The sequence below is a fragment of the Conger conger genome, chromosome 8 (genome assembly GCF_963514075.1).
Source record: "Conger conger chromosome 8, fConCon1.1, whole genome shotgun sequence".
Classification (NCBI taxonomy): domain Eukaryota; kingdom Metazoa; phylum Chordata; class Actinopteri; order Anguilliformes; family Congridae; genus Conger; species Conger conger.
Genome location: NC_083767.1, coordinates 59,800,681 through 59,818,022, shown reverse-complemented (window position 1 = coordinate 59,818,022; position 17,342 = coordinate 59,800,681). Strand labels below are relative to the sequence as shown.

General features: G+C 52.7%; 1 protein-coding gene across 1 annotated transcript in view; it reads left to right on the top strand.

Annotated features, from left to right (window-relative positions):
- The first annotated feature begins 349 nt into the window (after positions 1-349).
- Positions 350-17,342, top strand: part of LOC133135017 (cytochrome P450 26B1) — a 34,660-nt gene continuing 17,667 nt past the window's right edge. The window contains exon 1 of the mRNA XM_061251748.1: positions 350-1,355. Within this exon, the coding sequence (XP_061107732.1) occupies positions 1,152-1,355 (204 nt within the window). The 5' untranslated portion in view covers positions 350-1,151. The remainder of the gene's footprint in view (positions 1,356-17,342) is intronic.

Below are 17,342 nucleotides of genomic sequence, written 5' to 3'. Positions count from 1 at the left end.
GCAGGTGACAAGTTCCCAGTAGCAGAGGACCAGAAATAAAATTCTTAAAACCTTTAACCCCGTTTCCTTTCGCTAACCCCCCCCCCCCCCCCCGTCTCCCCTCTCTCTGAGCTCGCTCTCCCTTACTCTCTTTTTTTGGGCCGGCGTCCAGGTCCCGCACGCTCCAGCGCTCGGCCCGTTCGCTCTTCACCCCGCCTCGGAGAGGGGCGGGGGGGTGGGGTTGGGGGAGCCGCTCGCCGCCTGGCCGCTCGCCGCCGCGCTGCCTCTATATAAACACACATTGGAGACTCGCTTTGCGACTCGAACTCACGTTGAGAAACTGTATGTGAAAAGCGAGAGAGAGAGAGAGAGAGAGAGAGAGAGAGAGAGCGAGAGAGAGAGAGAGAGAGAGAGTGAGAGAGAGAGAGGACGGAGTGAGGAGTTAGTGAGGGAGAAGACTTTTAGCATTTAAGCATCAGCATCAGAGCGCAATCTTCAAAGGATTATTTCTATTTCAGACATCTATTTCAGTACTTTATGAACTATTTTTTTCAAAAATTTTTATTTCATTTTTTTTTTTTTACTGAAGTAAAAGAGGTTAGCACATAATATAAGCTCACTCGTTTTGGGGGAGATTTTTCATGCAAAGGATTCTACATTTTCATGCTGAATCTTTCAGAAGTCAGTCAGTTAATAACTCTTAAAATATATTCTTAATAATTTTTGACTGTTTGCTCCCCTCGTGATTTGTAAAATTAGACCAATCCAACACGACTCCAGTTATAATAGATTAATTTTTAAGCAAATTGTTCACAGTAAAATTGTAATATTTGCTTTAAATGATATCAAAATGAGTTTATTTAATCTTTATCAGTATTCAGTTTCGTTTTGTTTTTTCCAGCATTCAAATAATTAAAAATACGTAACTTTATTGCTATTTTCTTTACCAATTTTACAGGAATAGAAGGTAAAGAACATAATTTAGCCCACGTTTCATGCGTCTATTAGCTGTAGCCGAAACTGCAAATATACATGTTATTTATTGCGATATATTTAATCGCGATCATTAATATTACTAAGTCACTACCATCGTTTTAGTCGCCTACAATTTATCGTTTTGGTGTCATTGCTTCATTTAAAGAGTCACTGTCACCAGCTGCAGCTCGGTCATCATGCTTTTTGAAAGTTTTGACCTGGTGTCGGCTCTGGCGACACTTGCGGCTTGTTTAGTGTCAATGGCTCTGTTGCTGGCGGTGTCCCAGCAACTGTGGCAACTGCGATGGACCGCGACCCGGGACAAGAGTTGCAAACTGCCCATGCCCAAAGGCTCAATGGGATTCCCCATCATCGGAGAGACCTGCCACTGGCTTTTTCAGGTAAGCGCCGTCTACTGTACGTAGTCTATCTCTTCCTCTTCGCTCGCGGACACGTCCAAGCTGCCTGCCCTGTCACTCTGTAAATCCCCCAATTCTCCGCGCGCCTCTGGTAACGCCGTGGCGCATTCGGCAGCTCCCGTGCTCCGACAGACTCCTTCTGTTTTACGTGATTCCGAGGTCGTTTGACAAGTCAGACTTGTGCAGAATGTGCAAGTTTTCGGTATTGCTATGAATGGAACGTTTTTCTGCAGTTGTTGAAATAACTCGTGTAAATGTGTGCACTGATGCATCACAGAGTACGGTATTCTTATTGGATTACACTTTGAAGTTTTCCTTTTGCAAGACGCATAGAAATGGTACCATTCAATTCCGTTATAAACATATTGTGGTACATTTATCTATCATTCTCTATGTACATTTCTCTGAGCGCGTAAACAGTTTTTCTTTTTAAATAGTTAAATGTATTTGTTTTCCCACCAACGAAACATAAATTACATTTGAAAAAGCTTTCAAGTGTTAAGCAGAACATTTTTGTTTCGTAGAATGTAAAAGTGAAAGCTCACTTATCGCCTTGATGTAATAGAGCTATCAATGACTTTTGACGCGCGTGAAACAGCAAGTATAACTTGCTAGTCCTTCACTGGATCCGGGGGAGCGCTTGGAAGATGAGCGCGTGCAGCGCAACCTCCCAAGCGTTCGGGATAAAATAAACTCGTGCTGACCAGACTTGACGTTTCATCTTTCTCCATAAGAAATTACACGTTCCTTGGATAAATTCGACGTAATATTGTCATGTTACAGACCATTCGTGTAATCTGTTCGACACACAGAGCTCGACGACTAAATTAAACCTGTGCAACTGTTGCTCTTGGACTGATGTGTGGACGAATGCATGCCTCGCGTTTAAACTATGCCACGTTTCTGGGTAAGTGTACAGTTCTGCGCATTCAAAACTGAATGGTAGACAGCGTTTGTTTTGAATAATTTGGGATTGCGCTCGTCTCTCTCTCTCTCTCTCTCTCTCTCTCTCTCTCTCTCTCTCTCTCTCTCTCTCTCTCTCTCTCTCTCTCTGTCATACATATGCACACACAAGGAAACAAGGAGTGTGTATGTGTGTCTGAGAGAGAGAGAGAGAGAGAGAGTGCGCGCGCGTGCGATTGTACGTGCATGCCTGCGCGTGTATCAGTACTCATCTTTTGAAATGGTCTTTTGAAGTGTATTTATGTGTAGCAACGAGAGACTCATATTCTGTAGCCTGCGTATTATAGGAATGTTAAGAATAGCCAACTTTTGTTGCCATGGGGCGAAGCACTAAAGGGTGTGTAACGTTCAACATTGCTTCTGTAGTCCAGGATGGTTTAAGTAGTAGCCTATATTGAACACATTCCAAAACAATATTGTTAACTGCTGGCAAACGTGTGAAACATTGACCCGTTTTCTTGATTCGTATATTTAAAATAAATTGTTTTTGAATTGTGTACCAGTTGCCAAACGTCTGTCAGTTTTCATTTCTAGAGGGGCTGTATTTTGTGCCAGATTGCGGACTAAACGCGCGCTACCGTGCAAACTCGCAGTTTTACATGTCCACACGTCTCATATCTGAGTTGCTGAGATCCTGTACGCGAATGTTCATTGACAGGGTGGCTGAGTTGCATATTTATGTTATTCCCAGTGAATACCAAACATAGATCTCTCCCTCCTCTCTGCTGCCCGCGGTGTGGTCACTGCCTCACACCGCAATGTGTCCTTTAGTAGCCCACTCTCTTCCTCAGCAACGTGAACAAAAGTTTGTCTCAGACATGATTTTCCGACGCTGGCCATACCTCACCTCCGGATGAAAACGGTTTTACAGCGCAGCCCGGTCACTTTTACACCCGCATCTTCGTGATGTCTATTCTATTTTTTTTGCACGAAAACTGGTTTTAATGTGTGCGCCTGTGCGTTGTGACCCTCTAGGAAGTCCGGGCGGGTGTAGCCTCTGTACAGGCAGTTCGCGGCGCGTCATGGCGCAGCGCGAAACCGCGCGTGGCAACGTTGACTCTGTACTGGGAAGCCCGTGATACCGCTCGTGCCGAGACCCGCGGAGTTTTACAGCAGCCAGACGTAGGTCCCCGGCAGCGTGCGGGAGGGAACTCCATCACTCCGTTCTATATACTCCAGTGCCGCTCGTCCAAGTATTACGCACAGGTTTCCGACACATGTTCCGAGTTTGACTGCTGCTTCGTTCCGGCGCGGGTCGAATTCTGTCGCACCAGGTTCGATATTTTACGTCAGCACGGGCGCATTTGGCTCGCTCGAGCGGATGTTAGGGAGCAGCCAGGTAGCGGCGCGGCGGCCGCCCGGGTTGACATCTAACAGAGGCTCGTGGGTTGGCTGGCTGGCAGCAGTGGGACCAGTCTGTGAATGGCAGGGCCGGGTGCTCGGGGTGAGTGAGTGAGGATATGAAGTTGAAGCAGTGCTCGGGAGTTCGTTGTTAAAGCCGGGACACGAGACGGAGGAGATGCGGCTCTCTGTAAGAGATTCGGAAGATTATTGGTTGGGTCAGTGGGACAATGTGTCATCGTTTATGCGGGAGCGCCGAACCGGGCCTCGTGTGCTCAAGGTCACCGCTGTCTGCTCAGGTCCGCTCACGCCTTTGCTCTGAGCTTCTGACAGGGGTAAACTCTCACACCTGGAATATTGATTTCTGGTTTTGTGGCACTGCGTCCCTGGGCCTCCCCCTGAGTCCCATGGAGGAGCCAATCGCTGCGTGACTCCCCCGTATGTAGCCAGACAAACAGAATCCAACTCTTTAGTGGCCTATATAGTGTAACTTTCATCACGTTGTCATTTGCTCTCCCCCTCTTATTTCACACAGCCCATCTGGCAGATCAGTTTGAGTTTGACTAACAGATCTCTCTCTCTCTCTCTCTCTCTCTCTCTCTCTCTCTGCTCTCTCTTTCTGTTTCTCGCTCTTTTCGTTTTTCTCTCCCTGCTTATTTTGCCACTCCCTCCACCTATATGAATAGGCCTTTATTTTTATCGTAATCTGTGGTCATTTTTAAACATGCGTCTGTGCTATTTATTTAGTCTGATTCATCCATCCATGAAGTGGTGATCAGCCCCAGGACTGGTCGCTGCGTCCTCAGTGATTCTCAGGCATTCTCTGGCAGCCTGAGGAGGCTCGTATTTCAGACCTTTATTTTCCTATAATAGTTGATTGAAGTGGTGTTTGGTGTTTCGAGCGCATGGTTAAGCGCAGGGAAAGAATGGCGGCAGCATTTCTCTGCAAGGAGGTCAAAGCTAAGCCTTTCTACACACTCCCACACACACACACACACACACACACACACACACACACACATGTACACTCACACACACACACCCACACACACCCACACACACATACACTCACACACACACACACACACACGTACACACACACATGTACACTCACACACACACACCCACACACGTACACACACGCATGTACACACACTCACACACACACGTACACAGACACACCCACACCCACACACATACACACACCCACACACACATACACACCACACACACACACACACACACACACACACACCCACACACACATACACACCACACACACACACACACACACACACAAGGACACACACATGTACACACACACACACACTTACACACATACACACGCGCCCACACATGTACACACACACGCACACACACATGCACAATCACACCCACCCACACACACACACACATACACACTCTCACACACACACATACACACACACACACACACACACATACACACTCTCACACACACACACACCCACACACACACACCTCTCACATACACACACACACACACACACACACATACACACACACGCACGCACACACATACACTCACACACACACACCCACCCACACACACGCACACACACACCCTTTGTATGAGAAACAATAGGACAGACCTGGCCATGCGGCTGTGTGTGTGTGTTATGAGCCCTGATGTTGTGGCTGCACTCAGTAGGGTGGCACTGTCTTTACAGCCTCCCCTGCTAATGTCACCCGGGTAACCCAGTACCACAGGACCCCACCAAAGCCACTTAGGAGTCACGCCCCATTAGGCCAGGCTGTGACCTCTGACCCCCCCTCTGTGTGGAGCTACCAGCAGGATCCATGGGGGGGGGGGGGTGGACCCAGACAAGGTGAACTCCCCTGTGAGGGAAAGTAGACACAGACAAGGTGAACTCCCCTGTGAGGGAAAGTAGACACAGACAAGGTGAACTCCCCTGTGAGGGAAAGTAGACACAGACAAGGTGAACTCCCCATGCTCTCACTCTCTGCATTCCTTGAGGTTTCCTTTTTTAAGAATTTATGTCATTTTCTTTTTTTTTTTCCACTGTAGTGGGGTTGAATTGCAGGATCTGTAGATGTGGGGGTTGGAGGGGTTCGGGTTGGGTTCGGGTTGGGTTGGGTGGGGTGCAGCCACGCTTCCATTTTGTGGCTTTAATATAAAATAAAATAAACGCTCTTTGGTCGAATTCCGAGCATTCATTCCATGTTCCCCGGGAACGTGGATGAAGAACAGAGCACACTGGCCCACTGTTTCCCAGAATGCTCTGTGGAGACGTCTATCACCGCGCAATGATCCGACGCACCTGTCCAATGGTTCATCGATATCACACATTTCCGTCCAACAGTGTTTTTTTAATTTATTTTTTGCGATGGGCTGTTGTTCCCTTCCTGTGCCGCTGTCTCACGCTCCTCCTGCCGTTGTCCTTCAGCACAGGGGAATTACCTGGCTGGGGAGGCTCTTTCAGACAGCCGGCTCGTCGTTGAGAGATGGTGGGCTTGTCTGAGGGTGGGTGGTGTTTCGTCCTCCAGAACTGTCCTCTTTGCACTCTGCGTTGTGCGTTTGCCTCCCAGCGCTGAACCTGGAGATGGGCCGGCGCTGACAGGTTTGAGGGAGAGGCCCTGTTCATTTTGAAGGAGATGAAAAGACTTTGAGGGAGGGAGGTGTGGTGACGAACGGTTGGGTGTTTTGGCGTGTTCTGTGTTGGGGGGAGGGAATGTTCGGGAGGGGGGGAAAGAGTGTCGGTAGTTAACGTTGAGTAGTGATGAACGATTTTGGGGGCAAGGTTGGGGTCAGTTTCATTTCAACGTCAGTTCAGGAAATGGCTTGAAATTCAATTCATAAAAAAATACCCATAAGGCAGTTTTAACTTCATGAATTGAATTTAAATTCACTTCCTGTATTGACTGAACTGAAATAAGAGTCGATCCCAACCCTGGTTAAGGTCATAAAACCACTGAATGTGAATGATGGAATGTTTAATGTTTTCTGGGTTTAACGTAAAGGACAAACCATCTGGTGTTGGACCAGAGGGAGTGTTGAGTTTTGGACCAATGGCAGTGTTGAGTATAGGACCGGGGGAGTGTTGAGTGTTAGACCAGGAATAGTGTTGAGTGTAGAAGGAGAGGGAGTGTTGAGTGTAGAACCAGGTGGAGTGTTGACTGCAGCAGAAGGGAGTGTGTTAGTGGTGTTGGTGCAGGAGAGGGGAGTGTGTTGGTGGTGTTGGTGCAGGAGAGGGGAGTGTGTTGGTAGTGTTGGTGCAGGAGAGGGGAGTGTGTTGGTGCAGGAGAGGGGAGTGTGTTGGTGGTGTTGGTGCAGGAGAGGGGAGTGTGTTGGTAGTGTTGGTGCAGGAGAGGGGAGTGTGTTGGTGCAGGAGAGGGGAGTGTGTTGGTGGTGTTGGTGCAGCAGAGGGGAGTGTGTTCGTGCAGGAGAGGGGAGTGTGTTCGTGCAGGAGAGGGGAGTGTGTTGGTGGTGTTGGTGCAGGAGAGGGGAGTGTGTTGGTGCAAGAGAGGGGAGTGTGTTGGTGGCGTTGGTGCAGGAGAGGGGAGTGTGTTGGTAGTGTTGGTGCAGGAGAGGGGAGTGTGTTGGTAGTGTTGGTGCAGGAGAGGGGAGTGTGTTGGTGGCGTTGGTGCAGGAGAGGGGAGTGTGTTGGTGGTGTTGGTGCAGCAGAGGGGAGTGTGTTCGTGCAGGAGAGGGGAGTGTGTTGGTGCAGGAGAGGGGAGTGTGTTGGTGGTGTTGGTGCAGGAGAGGGGAGTGTGTTGGTGCAGGAGAGGGGAGTGTGTTGGTGGCGTTGGTGCAGGAGAGGGGAGTGTGTTGGTGCAGGAGAGGGGAGTGTGTTGGTGCAGGAGAGGGGAGTGTGTTGGTAGTGTTGGTGCAGGAGAGGGGAGTGTGTTGGTGCAGGAGAGGGGAGTGTGTTGGTGCAGGAGAGGGGAGTGTGTTGGTGCAGGAGAGGGGAGTGTGTTGGTGGCGTTGGTGCAGGAGAGGGGAGTGTGTTGGTGCAGGAGAGGGGAGTGTGTTGGTAGTGTTGGTGCAGGAGAGGGGAGTGTGTTGGTGGCGTTGGTGCAGGAGAGGGGAGTGTGTTGGTGCAGGAGAGGGGAGTGTGTTGGTAGTGTTGGTGCAGGAGAGGGGAGTGTGTTGGTGGCGTTGGTGCAGGAGAGGGGAGTGTGTTGGTGCAGGAGAGGGGAGTGTGTTGGTGCAGGAGAGGGGAGTGTGTTGGTGGCGTTGGTGCAGGAGAGGGGAGTGTGTTGGTGCAGGAGAGGGGAGTGTGTTGGTGGCGTTGGTGCAGGAGAGGGGAGTGTGTTGGTGGCGTTGGTGCAGGAGAGGGGAGTGTGTTGGTGCAGGAGAGGGGAGTGTGTTGGTGCAGGAGAGGGGAGTGTGTTGGTGGCGTTGGTGCAGGAGAGGGGAGTGTGTTGGTGGCGTTGGTGCAGGAGAGGGGAGTGTGTTGGTGGCGTTGGTGCAGGAGAGGGGAGTGTGTTGGTAGTGTTGGCAGTGTTGGTGCAGGAGCCTCAGGTTCAGGGAGCGGGCAGCTGGGTGCTTCCACACGTCCTGGGTCTGTTCCCCGCCTGACAGATCCAGTCTGCGGGACAATGCTCCCCCCCGCGGGGGGATCCCTGCACCCCGTCTCCTCTCCACCCAGCAGGTCCTGAATCTGCATGCAGGGCAGGGGCCAGGCGTGGGCCCCGGGGCCCAAGCGGGGCCGAGGCTCTGTGCTTTTCGGGGGGGATTAGAGCGGTGACTGGCAGGGCAGCGTCGTGCCCCCGCGTTCACCCCGGCCCCCCCCCCCCGCCCGCCTCAAACCGCCTCTTGTCCCGGGGGACAAAAACCCAGGGGGCGCGAGCCGAGCGGGACTTGGCAGGGCCCGGGGGGGCCCGGGGGGGCCGGGGGGGCCCGGGGGGGCCCGGGGGGACAATAGAGGTCCCGGGGTGAGCGTTCACAGCTCTCTGAACAACCGTAATCTCCTTCCCCGCACGGCTTCCAGGTCGAAGGGCAGCGCATTCTCCCCGCTCCGCTCCGCTCCGCTCCGTTCTGCTCCTTCTTGGCTCCCCCTGTCAGCCCCGCCCCCCCGCTCCTCCGGTATTCTGTTTTTGTGCCCGAGGGAAGCGCATGTTCTCCTTTCTGGGCTCCCCTCTACCCTTCCCTAACCCCCGGCTGTAACCCAAACACCCCCGCCCCCCCCCCCCCCCCCCCCTCGGATCACATACGCCCCCCCCCCCCCCCCCCCACCCCCCCGATGGCGTGTGTAACTGAGAGTGACGGGGTACTTTGTGTGCGGGACAAAAACAGAGAAACCTGTCACTTTCCCCCAACACCCACTGCCCCACACCCTGGGCTGGCTGGCAGTGGGGCAGTGCTTTGGGGGGCGACTGATGGCAGAATAATGGAGAGGCCGCCCCACCACCCCCAGCACCCAAACCCCCCCCCCACCCACCCAAATCCCACCCCTCCCTCTCTCTCCCCGCCCTCCCCAGCTTCACTATACCCTCACTGAACCGCTGCCAATGTACACTTCCTGAGGGATTCCAATGGGCCATTTCAGTAAATGGATGTATTATCTTTTTTTTAATGCCGTACGTGCGCCGTGACTAGAGTCAAAATAAACCTCTGTAGTCTACCTGCAGCTCTAAATCAATACATGGAAAATGTACGGGGAGGAAACGGCCGGCGGCCAGAGGCACATGCATCAGATTCACATTCGAGCCGGAGTGACAACGGTGGACAAGCTCAAAAACAGCAACAAAAAAATAAAATGAGAAGGACAATAAACACTGGAGGTGGAGTTCTCTCAGGCGCAGAGAGACAGAAAAGTGTGGGGAGTTAGTAGGTGGGAGGAACAGGTAAAAGCCAACACAAACAGGTAGGAAAGCTATAAAAATGCCCAATGGCTCCTGTGGTTCTCTCTCACCCTCCCTCTCTCTCTCTCTCTCTCTCTCTCTCTGTCACTCTCACTCACTCGCTTACTCACTCATGCTTTCTCTCTCTCTCCCCCTCCCTCTCTCTCCCTCTCTCTCTCTCTCTCTCTCCCCCTCTCCCCCTGGGTCAGTGAGCTCCATGACTCTTCTCCCCCTGGGTCAGTGAGATCCATGACTCCTCTCTCCCTGGGTCAGTGAGCTCCATGACTCCTCTCTCCCTGGGTCAGTGAGCTCCATGACTCCTCTCTCCCCCTGGGTCAGTGAGCTCCATGACTCCTCTCTCCCTGGGTCAGTGAGATCCATGACTCCTCTCTCCTCCTGGGTCAGTGAGCTCCATGACTCCTCTCTCCCCCTGGGTCAGTGAGCTCCATGACTCCTCTCCCCCTGGGTCAGTGAGCTCCATGACTCCTCTCTCCCCCTGGGTCAGTGAGCTCCATGACTCCTCTCCCCCTGGGTCAGTGAGCTCCATGACTCCTCTCCCCCTGGGTCAGTGAGCTCCATGACTCCTCTCCCCCTGGGTCAGTGAGATCCATGACTCCTCTCTCTCCTCCTGGGTCAGTGAGATCCAAGACTCCTCTCTGTCCTCCTGGGTCAGTGAGCTCCATGACTCCTCTCCCCCTGGGTCAGTGAGATCCATGACTCCTCTCCCCCTGGGTCAGTGAGATCCATGACTCCTCTCTCCTCCTGGGTCAGTGAGCTCCATGACTCCTCTCCCCCTGGGTCAGTGAGATCCATGACTCCTCTCCCCCTGGGTCAGTGAGATCCATGACTCCTCTCTCCCCCTGGGTCAGTGAGATCCATGACTCCTCTCTGTCCTCCTGGGTCAGTGAGCTCCATGACTCCTCTCCCCCTGGGTCAGTGAGCTCCATGACTCCTCTCTCTCCTCCTGGGTCAGTGAGCTCCATGACTCCTCTCCTCCTGGGTCAGTGAGATCCATGACTCCTCTCTCCTCCTGGGTCAGTGAGCTCCATGACTCCTCTCTCTCCTCCTGGGTCAGTGAGCTCCATGACTCCTCTCCTCCTGGGTCAGTGAGATCCATGACTCCTCTCTCCTCCTGGGTCAGTGAGCTCCATGACTCCTCGATGACTCCCTATTCAAGTTTCCTCTGCCGTAAGAACTCCAGTGTTCGGGCAACCCCTGCGCTGATCTGAATAAATATAATTAAAGGGCTTTTTTGTGGTTCTAATAAAAGAGTCATTTGTATAACATTTCCACTACTGCACAAAGACTACATTTATATACTGGGAGTTTCAACCGGTGTCCAATTTACACAGAAATTTGTATTTTTAGTCGTGCGCTCTGTTTGGAAGGGGTCAGTGGAAAAAAGTAGTCTCCTTGTAAAATATCTGATAAATTTCTTTAAAAAATAAAAGGACTATTGAGCGGGGCGAGTTAACTCTTTCCTGGCCGTCATGGCTGCCACGCGTGCTAGCTTGCGGCGTCTCGATGGAGACTGTTGGACTGTTTTTCCTGGAGATTTGTCTGAGATTAGACACACCGGGGACAGCTCCTGCTTAGACACTTGCTCTGGAATGGGACGAGGTCCTGTCTCTCACTCTGTTCGTCCACTTGTCCGTCCTTTTGTCTTTCCTCTGTCTGCTGGGGCTGGTTATTGAGCTCTGTGATGCGGGAATAGGGGCGAATGGGATGGGATCTATTTACCATTTCATACTTTAGTTATTGACATGTTTTGAAACTTGCGTGAAAGGTTGATTAGTTGACTTAATTCATTTCATAGTAGAGGGAGACTGCATAGGGACAGGTGGTTGTGTGTGTAATGGCGGTGTGCAGTGGCACGTGTGATTTGCGTGCATGTGAGCGTAGGGGTGTGTGTGTGTGTGTGAGTGTAGGGGTGTGTGTGTGTGTGTGTGTGAGTATGTGAGCGTAGGGGTGTGTCTGTGTGTGAGTGTGTGAGTGTGTGTGTGTGTGTGTGTGAGCGTAGGGGTGTGTGTGTGCAAGACCTACGGCCTAGTGACATCACTCTTTCCCAGGATTTGTGTTCGTTTTTTGGCCCTTACATTTGGCGGGCTGGGCGATGGGGGACATTCCTCATCTTCTCACTGAATGTCCTCCGTGGCCCCTCCCTGGGCATCCATGGCCCCTCCCTGGGCATCCATGACCCCTCCCGGGTCATTGTGGTAAACATTTAGATCTGCAGCAGCTCTATCTCCAGAGTCACACATCCATGAAATAGACAGCCACCTCCCCCTTTCCCCTTTCTACCTCTCTCCCTCCTTCTCCCTCTCCCTCTCCCTCCTTCTCTCCCTCCTTCTCTCTCTGACATTACTGGGTGATGGAGGAATGAAGCAAAGACTGCTCCTGTCCGCTGCTGTAGAACTGTAGAATGAAATGTGTGTGTGTGTATTTTTGTATGAGCAAGTTTGTGTATGCTTTTGCGTATGAGTGTGAATGCATGTCTGTGTTCACAATTGTATCTGTGTACACACGTGTGTATGCACGGTGAGCACGTATGTGTGTGTAGACGTGCGTGTATGCGTGTGTGTTTTTGTGTATGAGTGTGAATCTGTGTACACACGTGTGTATGCACAGTAAGCACGTGTGTGTGCGTAGACGTGCGTGTATGCGTGTGTGTTTGTATGTTTTTGTATATGAGTGTGATCTGTGCACACGTGTGTATGCACGGTAAGCACGCGTGTGTGTGTAGACGTGTGTGTGTGCGTGTGTGTTTGTATGTTTTTGTATATGAGTGTGATCTGTGCACACGTGTGTATGCACGGTGAGCACGCGTGTGTGTGTGCGTGTGTGTGTGCGTGTGTGTGTGTGTGTGTGCGCGTGTGTGTGCGCGTGTGTGTGTTTAAGGGCTGTCGGACTCCCGGGTGCTCTGTCTGGCTATGGGCTCTGACAGTAAAAACAGAGGGACTGAGGCAGTGAAAGAGAGCCTTGTCCTCTCGTAAGTGTTTGTGCCCTCTCTCTGCTCCCGCTCTCCACACCCTGTTTTCCCAGATGAAATGAGCTTTGCCCCACTGTCTGCAGGCGAGCAGGGCTTCCTGGCCAGAAAAATAAGGATGCCCTGTTCCTGCTGTGGGACTGGGGGTCAGTTTGAGCAGGGCCGCCTTCCCCCCGCCCCCCCCCTCCTCTCCTCTACTCTCCTCTGTTCCTGCTGTGGGACTGGGGGTCAGTTTGAGCAGGGCTGCCTCTGTCTCGATCACGACCCCCTCTGAGCGCATGTTTACCCGCTCCCGCCGTGAGAACACAGGGCGCCTCAGTCGCCGGCCGGCCTCTCTGTGCGCCGCTGTCCGCCGGGAACGCGCCGCGGGGCTGGGAGGATCCGGCGTCCCCCGTCCAACGCCCCCCCGCCCCCCCGCCCAAACGCCCGCGTCACCTCCAGCTCCCCTGGAGCAATGTAGGGTTAAGGGCCTTGCTCAAGGGCCCAACGGCTGTGCGGATCTTATTGTGGCTACACCGGGATTAGAACCACCGACCTTGCGGGTCCCAGTCATGTACCTTAACCACTACGCAACACAGGCCGCTATAATCCTGTCCGTCGCTGATAGCGTGACTTTTCTATCACGTTTCTATCAATGAAATTTAAACTTGAGAAATATGAAATTAATATCTGAATCTCAGACAAGGAGTTGGTCCAGCTCAAAAGTGCATCGCTTGTGATGTAACTGACAGAGAGATGGATACAGTTCATAAATATCCAAGAGGCAGCGTAGCAGCAGTTAGAAGCTTGGCTAACTGGCCTTATAGCCTAAAGGTTGCAGATTGAAGTCCCAGGAAATAAACTATTGTTCTGTTGAGCAGGGCACTTCACCTGCTTTAGTGCATATCCAGCTGTGTGAGTTGACTCTAAGGGCGTGTGCGCATGATTGTTGCCACCAGTGATTATCACATCTTGGTTGGTCACTATGCCAGAGTGACAGACAATGTCCTGTCGTTGTCGTGGCCGTGCCCATCACTGAGGCTCAAGTTGCGTTGAACTTTGACCCCATCGCTGGCTCAGTTGTCATGCCAACATTATTTTCGTGTAAAGTCATCAACTAGCCTAACCTTTAAATTAATCAAATTGAAGTGCCTGTATGCTCCTAACTGGGCGGACTACAAAGATGCCACTGATTACCCCACTTGCGTTCTTATTGGTGATGTGTTAATACATTTTATGGGAGAACATTTACTGTAATGTGAAAGTTGAGCAATGATGGGATGTTGGTGACAACACATCCTGACTGTAAACTGGCGTTACATCGCTCTGGGTCTGCTAAATGCCTGTGTTGTTCTGTAGCGTGAACTGCAGGCAGAGCGTACGGTCCTCAGACCTGGGCCGGCATGTCTTGAGGCCGCTGTGGCGAGACGATGATCTGGTGAGGAAGATATCTCACGTGTTCTCGCTCGCACTCGACCGCCGGGTGACTCTCTGACCCGGCCACGGGCACCTACGTGACGATTGGTAATGTCTAGCCATGACCGACCTCACCCTGCCCGGCACGGATACTCTGCCCGCTCATGAGTAATATACCCATCATATTCCAAAATAAGCTTTTATTGCGTGCCCGATTACACATTCTATTAAACAGTATCTGCGTCGGTAAAAGAGGGGGAGGGCTGTGTGCTCAGTTTGTGAACCCCCCCCCAGCAATCCCTCACGGGCACGCTGGTACAGGGGCGGGGGGGTTTTTCGGTTGCTGCCTGACCAGTGTTTGTTTCCGCCGACCAGCGGCGAGCCAATCAGACTCCAGCAAATGGGAGCCCCGCCCCCCCCTGGCCACGGTCCGCCCCCGCGACCTGCTCCCTGGCCCACAGTCAGGCGGGGAGAGTTTGTTTATTTGGAGAAAGTGTTGGGGGGGGGGGGGGGCGAGGTGGGGGCGGGGTGAGTGTGGCCAGTTCAGGAAGTACACAGGAGAAAATCTAAACAAGGTTGGGTCAACAGCACGAGCTGAGGGCGCTCCTGACGGGTCTGAGAGAGGAGAGGAGAGGTGGAAATAAGAGAGGAGAGGAGGAGAGGAGAGGTGGAAATAAGAGAGGAGAGGAGGAGAGAGAAGAGGAGAGGTAGAAATAAGAGAGAAGAAGAGGAGGAGAGGAGAGGTAGAATGAAGAAGAGAGGAAGAGAGAGGAGAGGAGAGGTAGAATGAAGAGAGGAGAGGAAGAGAGAGGAGAGGTAGAATGAAGAGAGGAGAGGAAGAGAGAGGAGAGGAGAGGTAGAATGAAGAGAGGAGAGGGGGAGGAGGAGAGAGGAGGGAATGGTGGAGAGAGAGAGGAAGAGCAGAGTGGAAAGGAGAGCAGAGATGGTCCGTTTGTGTGCCCTGCTCCATCAGACTGCAGGCTTGGCTCACAGAGGCTGCAGGCCAGGGTTGAGTGAACGCTCTGTACGCCCTGCTGGGCACCTCTTCCTCAGAAGGGTGGCCCAGGAAGGCCAGCAGCCCTGCAGTAATCCAGCGTGACACACACGCACACACATGCCAAACCGTTGGCCTTTTATTCACATTACGTCATGTTGTAACACTGTACCATAACATCATTCTGGAAGTTATATCTCAATCTAAGCTCCCTCTGTTCCAGCATGGGATGATGAGTGTTGTTATTATCCGTAAATACAGTGTGTATTGACCAGGGCTGCAGACACTGGTACAGACTGTTAGTTACCTAGTATTTACTGGGTAAATACACGGGTACTTGTGTAATTATTAGGTAAATACTTTGATTTCAGTGGTAAGTACTATGAAACAAAGTCAAGAAGTGCCATATGACAAGTAAATGGAATGTAAATATGTTTTACAGAGTGTTTCATAGTGCTTTCCTCTGAACACAATGTAGTTACCAAAGAAGTACCTGGTGCTTATCCAGTAAATACTAGGAATGCATGGGCTGTACGATAGCTTGTAACAGGCGGTGTGCTGTAAGCGTAACCCAGTTAATTTCGTGGAAGTGAATTTCAGTTCAACCCGGTAATTGAAAAGTCAAACGGTCAAACCGTCATTTCGCCGGTTCATTAGCCGATGCGGCGGGCCCTGACCCCGGCCGTGCTGCCGGCAGCGCGGGGAGCCGAGCGGGTCGTGACCCCACGGCGCGCGGCGGCTGAGGGCGCGGGCGCCACGGTAACCGGCTGTGCGTAACGCAGCCCGCCGCGGGGCGGAGGCTCCCGGAGCACGGGTTAATCCCGTTTGATCAGGCTTCAAATGAACGCCGCGCGAACACATCATTAAGGGGGCTGGAGGCGCACGTAGGGGAGGGGGGGGGAGCGCGTTTCCCCCCCCCGTTCCTCTCCCCCTGAGGGGCCCCCCTAAACCCCGTAACCTCCCCCCCCCCGGCAACCCAAACCAGCGCCCCGCCCCCGCCCCTTCCCCCCTGGCCCCGGCACACCATGTCTGCTGTGTGAGTGCGGGCATGTGGTCGGCTGGCCAGTGTCAAAAGCGTTTGTGCTAAGTGGGGAAATGATAAGTCAGGTCCCTGACAAAGCCGCCATTCACCGCGTCATTAATTGGTCGTCCGAAAGCGGCTGAGCCCCGGCGGGGCCGTGGCCCCTCACCCGGGGCACGGGGGACCCGTACCCGCCAGCCCAGGTGTGTAATGGGGCCGCGGGGTGCCCCCGCCTCGAAGCCACAACGCCGCAAAAGTGCCTTTTATCAGGAGGCTGGAGGAGCACACGCATTCATGGAGCTGTCAATCACTCTGGAGTTACTGTGTGTGTGTGTGCCTGTGTGTGTGTGTGTGTGTGAGTGTGTGTGCCTGTGTGTGAGTGTGTGTGCCTGTGTGTGAGTGTGTGTGTGCCTGTGTGTGAGTGTGTGTGCCTGTGTGTGAGTGTGTGTGCCTGTGTGTGTGTGTATGTGCCTGTGTGTGAGTGTGTGTGCCTGTGTGTGTGTGTATGTGCCTGTGTGTGAGTGTGTGTGTGTGTACATTTGTGTGAGGGTGTGTGCCAGCATTCTAGTATTTCTTGCAGCATACACACGCACGCACACACACAGACACACACACACACACACACTCACACACACACACAGGCACAGACACACACACACACACACACACACACACACACACATAGACACATACACACACACACACACACACACTCACACACACACACACACACACTCACACACACACACACACACACACACACACACACACACACACACACAGACACACACACACACACACGCGCTCTCTCTCTAGCTCTCCGTACCTGCAGACTAACACGGACTAGCTCTGCTGCGGGCTGCAGGCCCCCGCAAACAGCCGAGTAAACATGAGAAACTCCTCTGCGCTGCTAAAATTAGACCTCAAATAGCCAGTGGTGTGTGCACACGCAGGCAGGAGGGCCAATGGGCGGCCTGAGTGTCAGAGCAAACGGCGGGCAGAAATGAGCCCAAATGAGCCTCCTGAAGGCCGGCGTCTGCAGCCGCACTCCACAGTAGCTCTTTATGAAGAGGGGCATACGCTGTGGGGTTACGGCCAGCGTCGGGACGCTAAACAGAGGGGCCGAAGCGCCTGCCTTCACGCCGGGTTGACCTCCGGTGAACATGAATGTGCTTTTTCTCTCGCTAACCTGTCGGCACCGCGGCGACGCGGAATCATGCTCTCATTCGGCCCATTACGTGTGCGCGTGTGTAGGAGTGCGGGAGAGAGAGAGAGAGAGAGAGGGAGAGAGGGAGAGAGGGAGAGAGGGAGAGAGAGAGAGAGGGAGGGAGGGAGGGAGAGAGAGAGAGAGAGGGAGAGAGAGAGGGAGGGAGGGAGGGTGAGAGGGAGAGAGAGAGGGAGAGAGAGAGAGAGAGAGAGGGA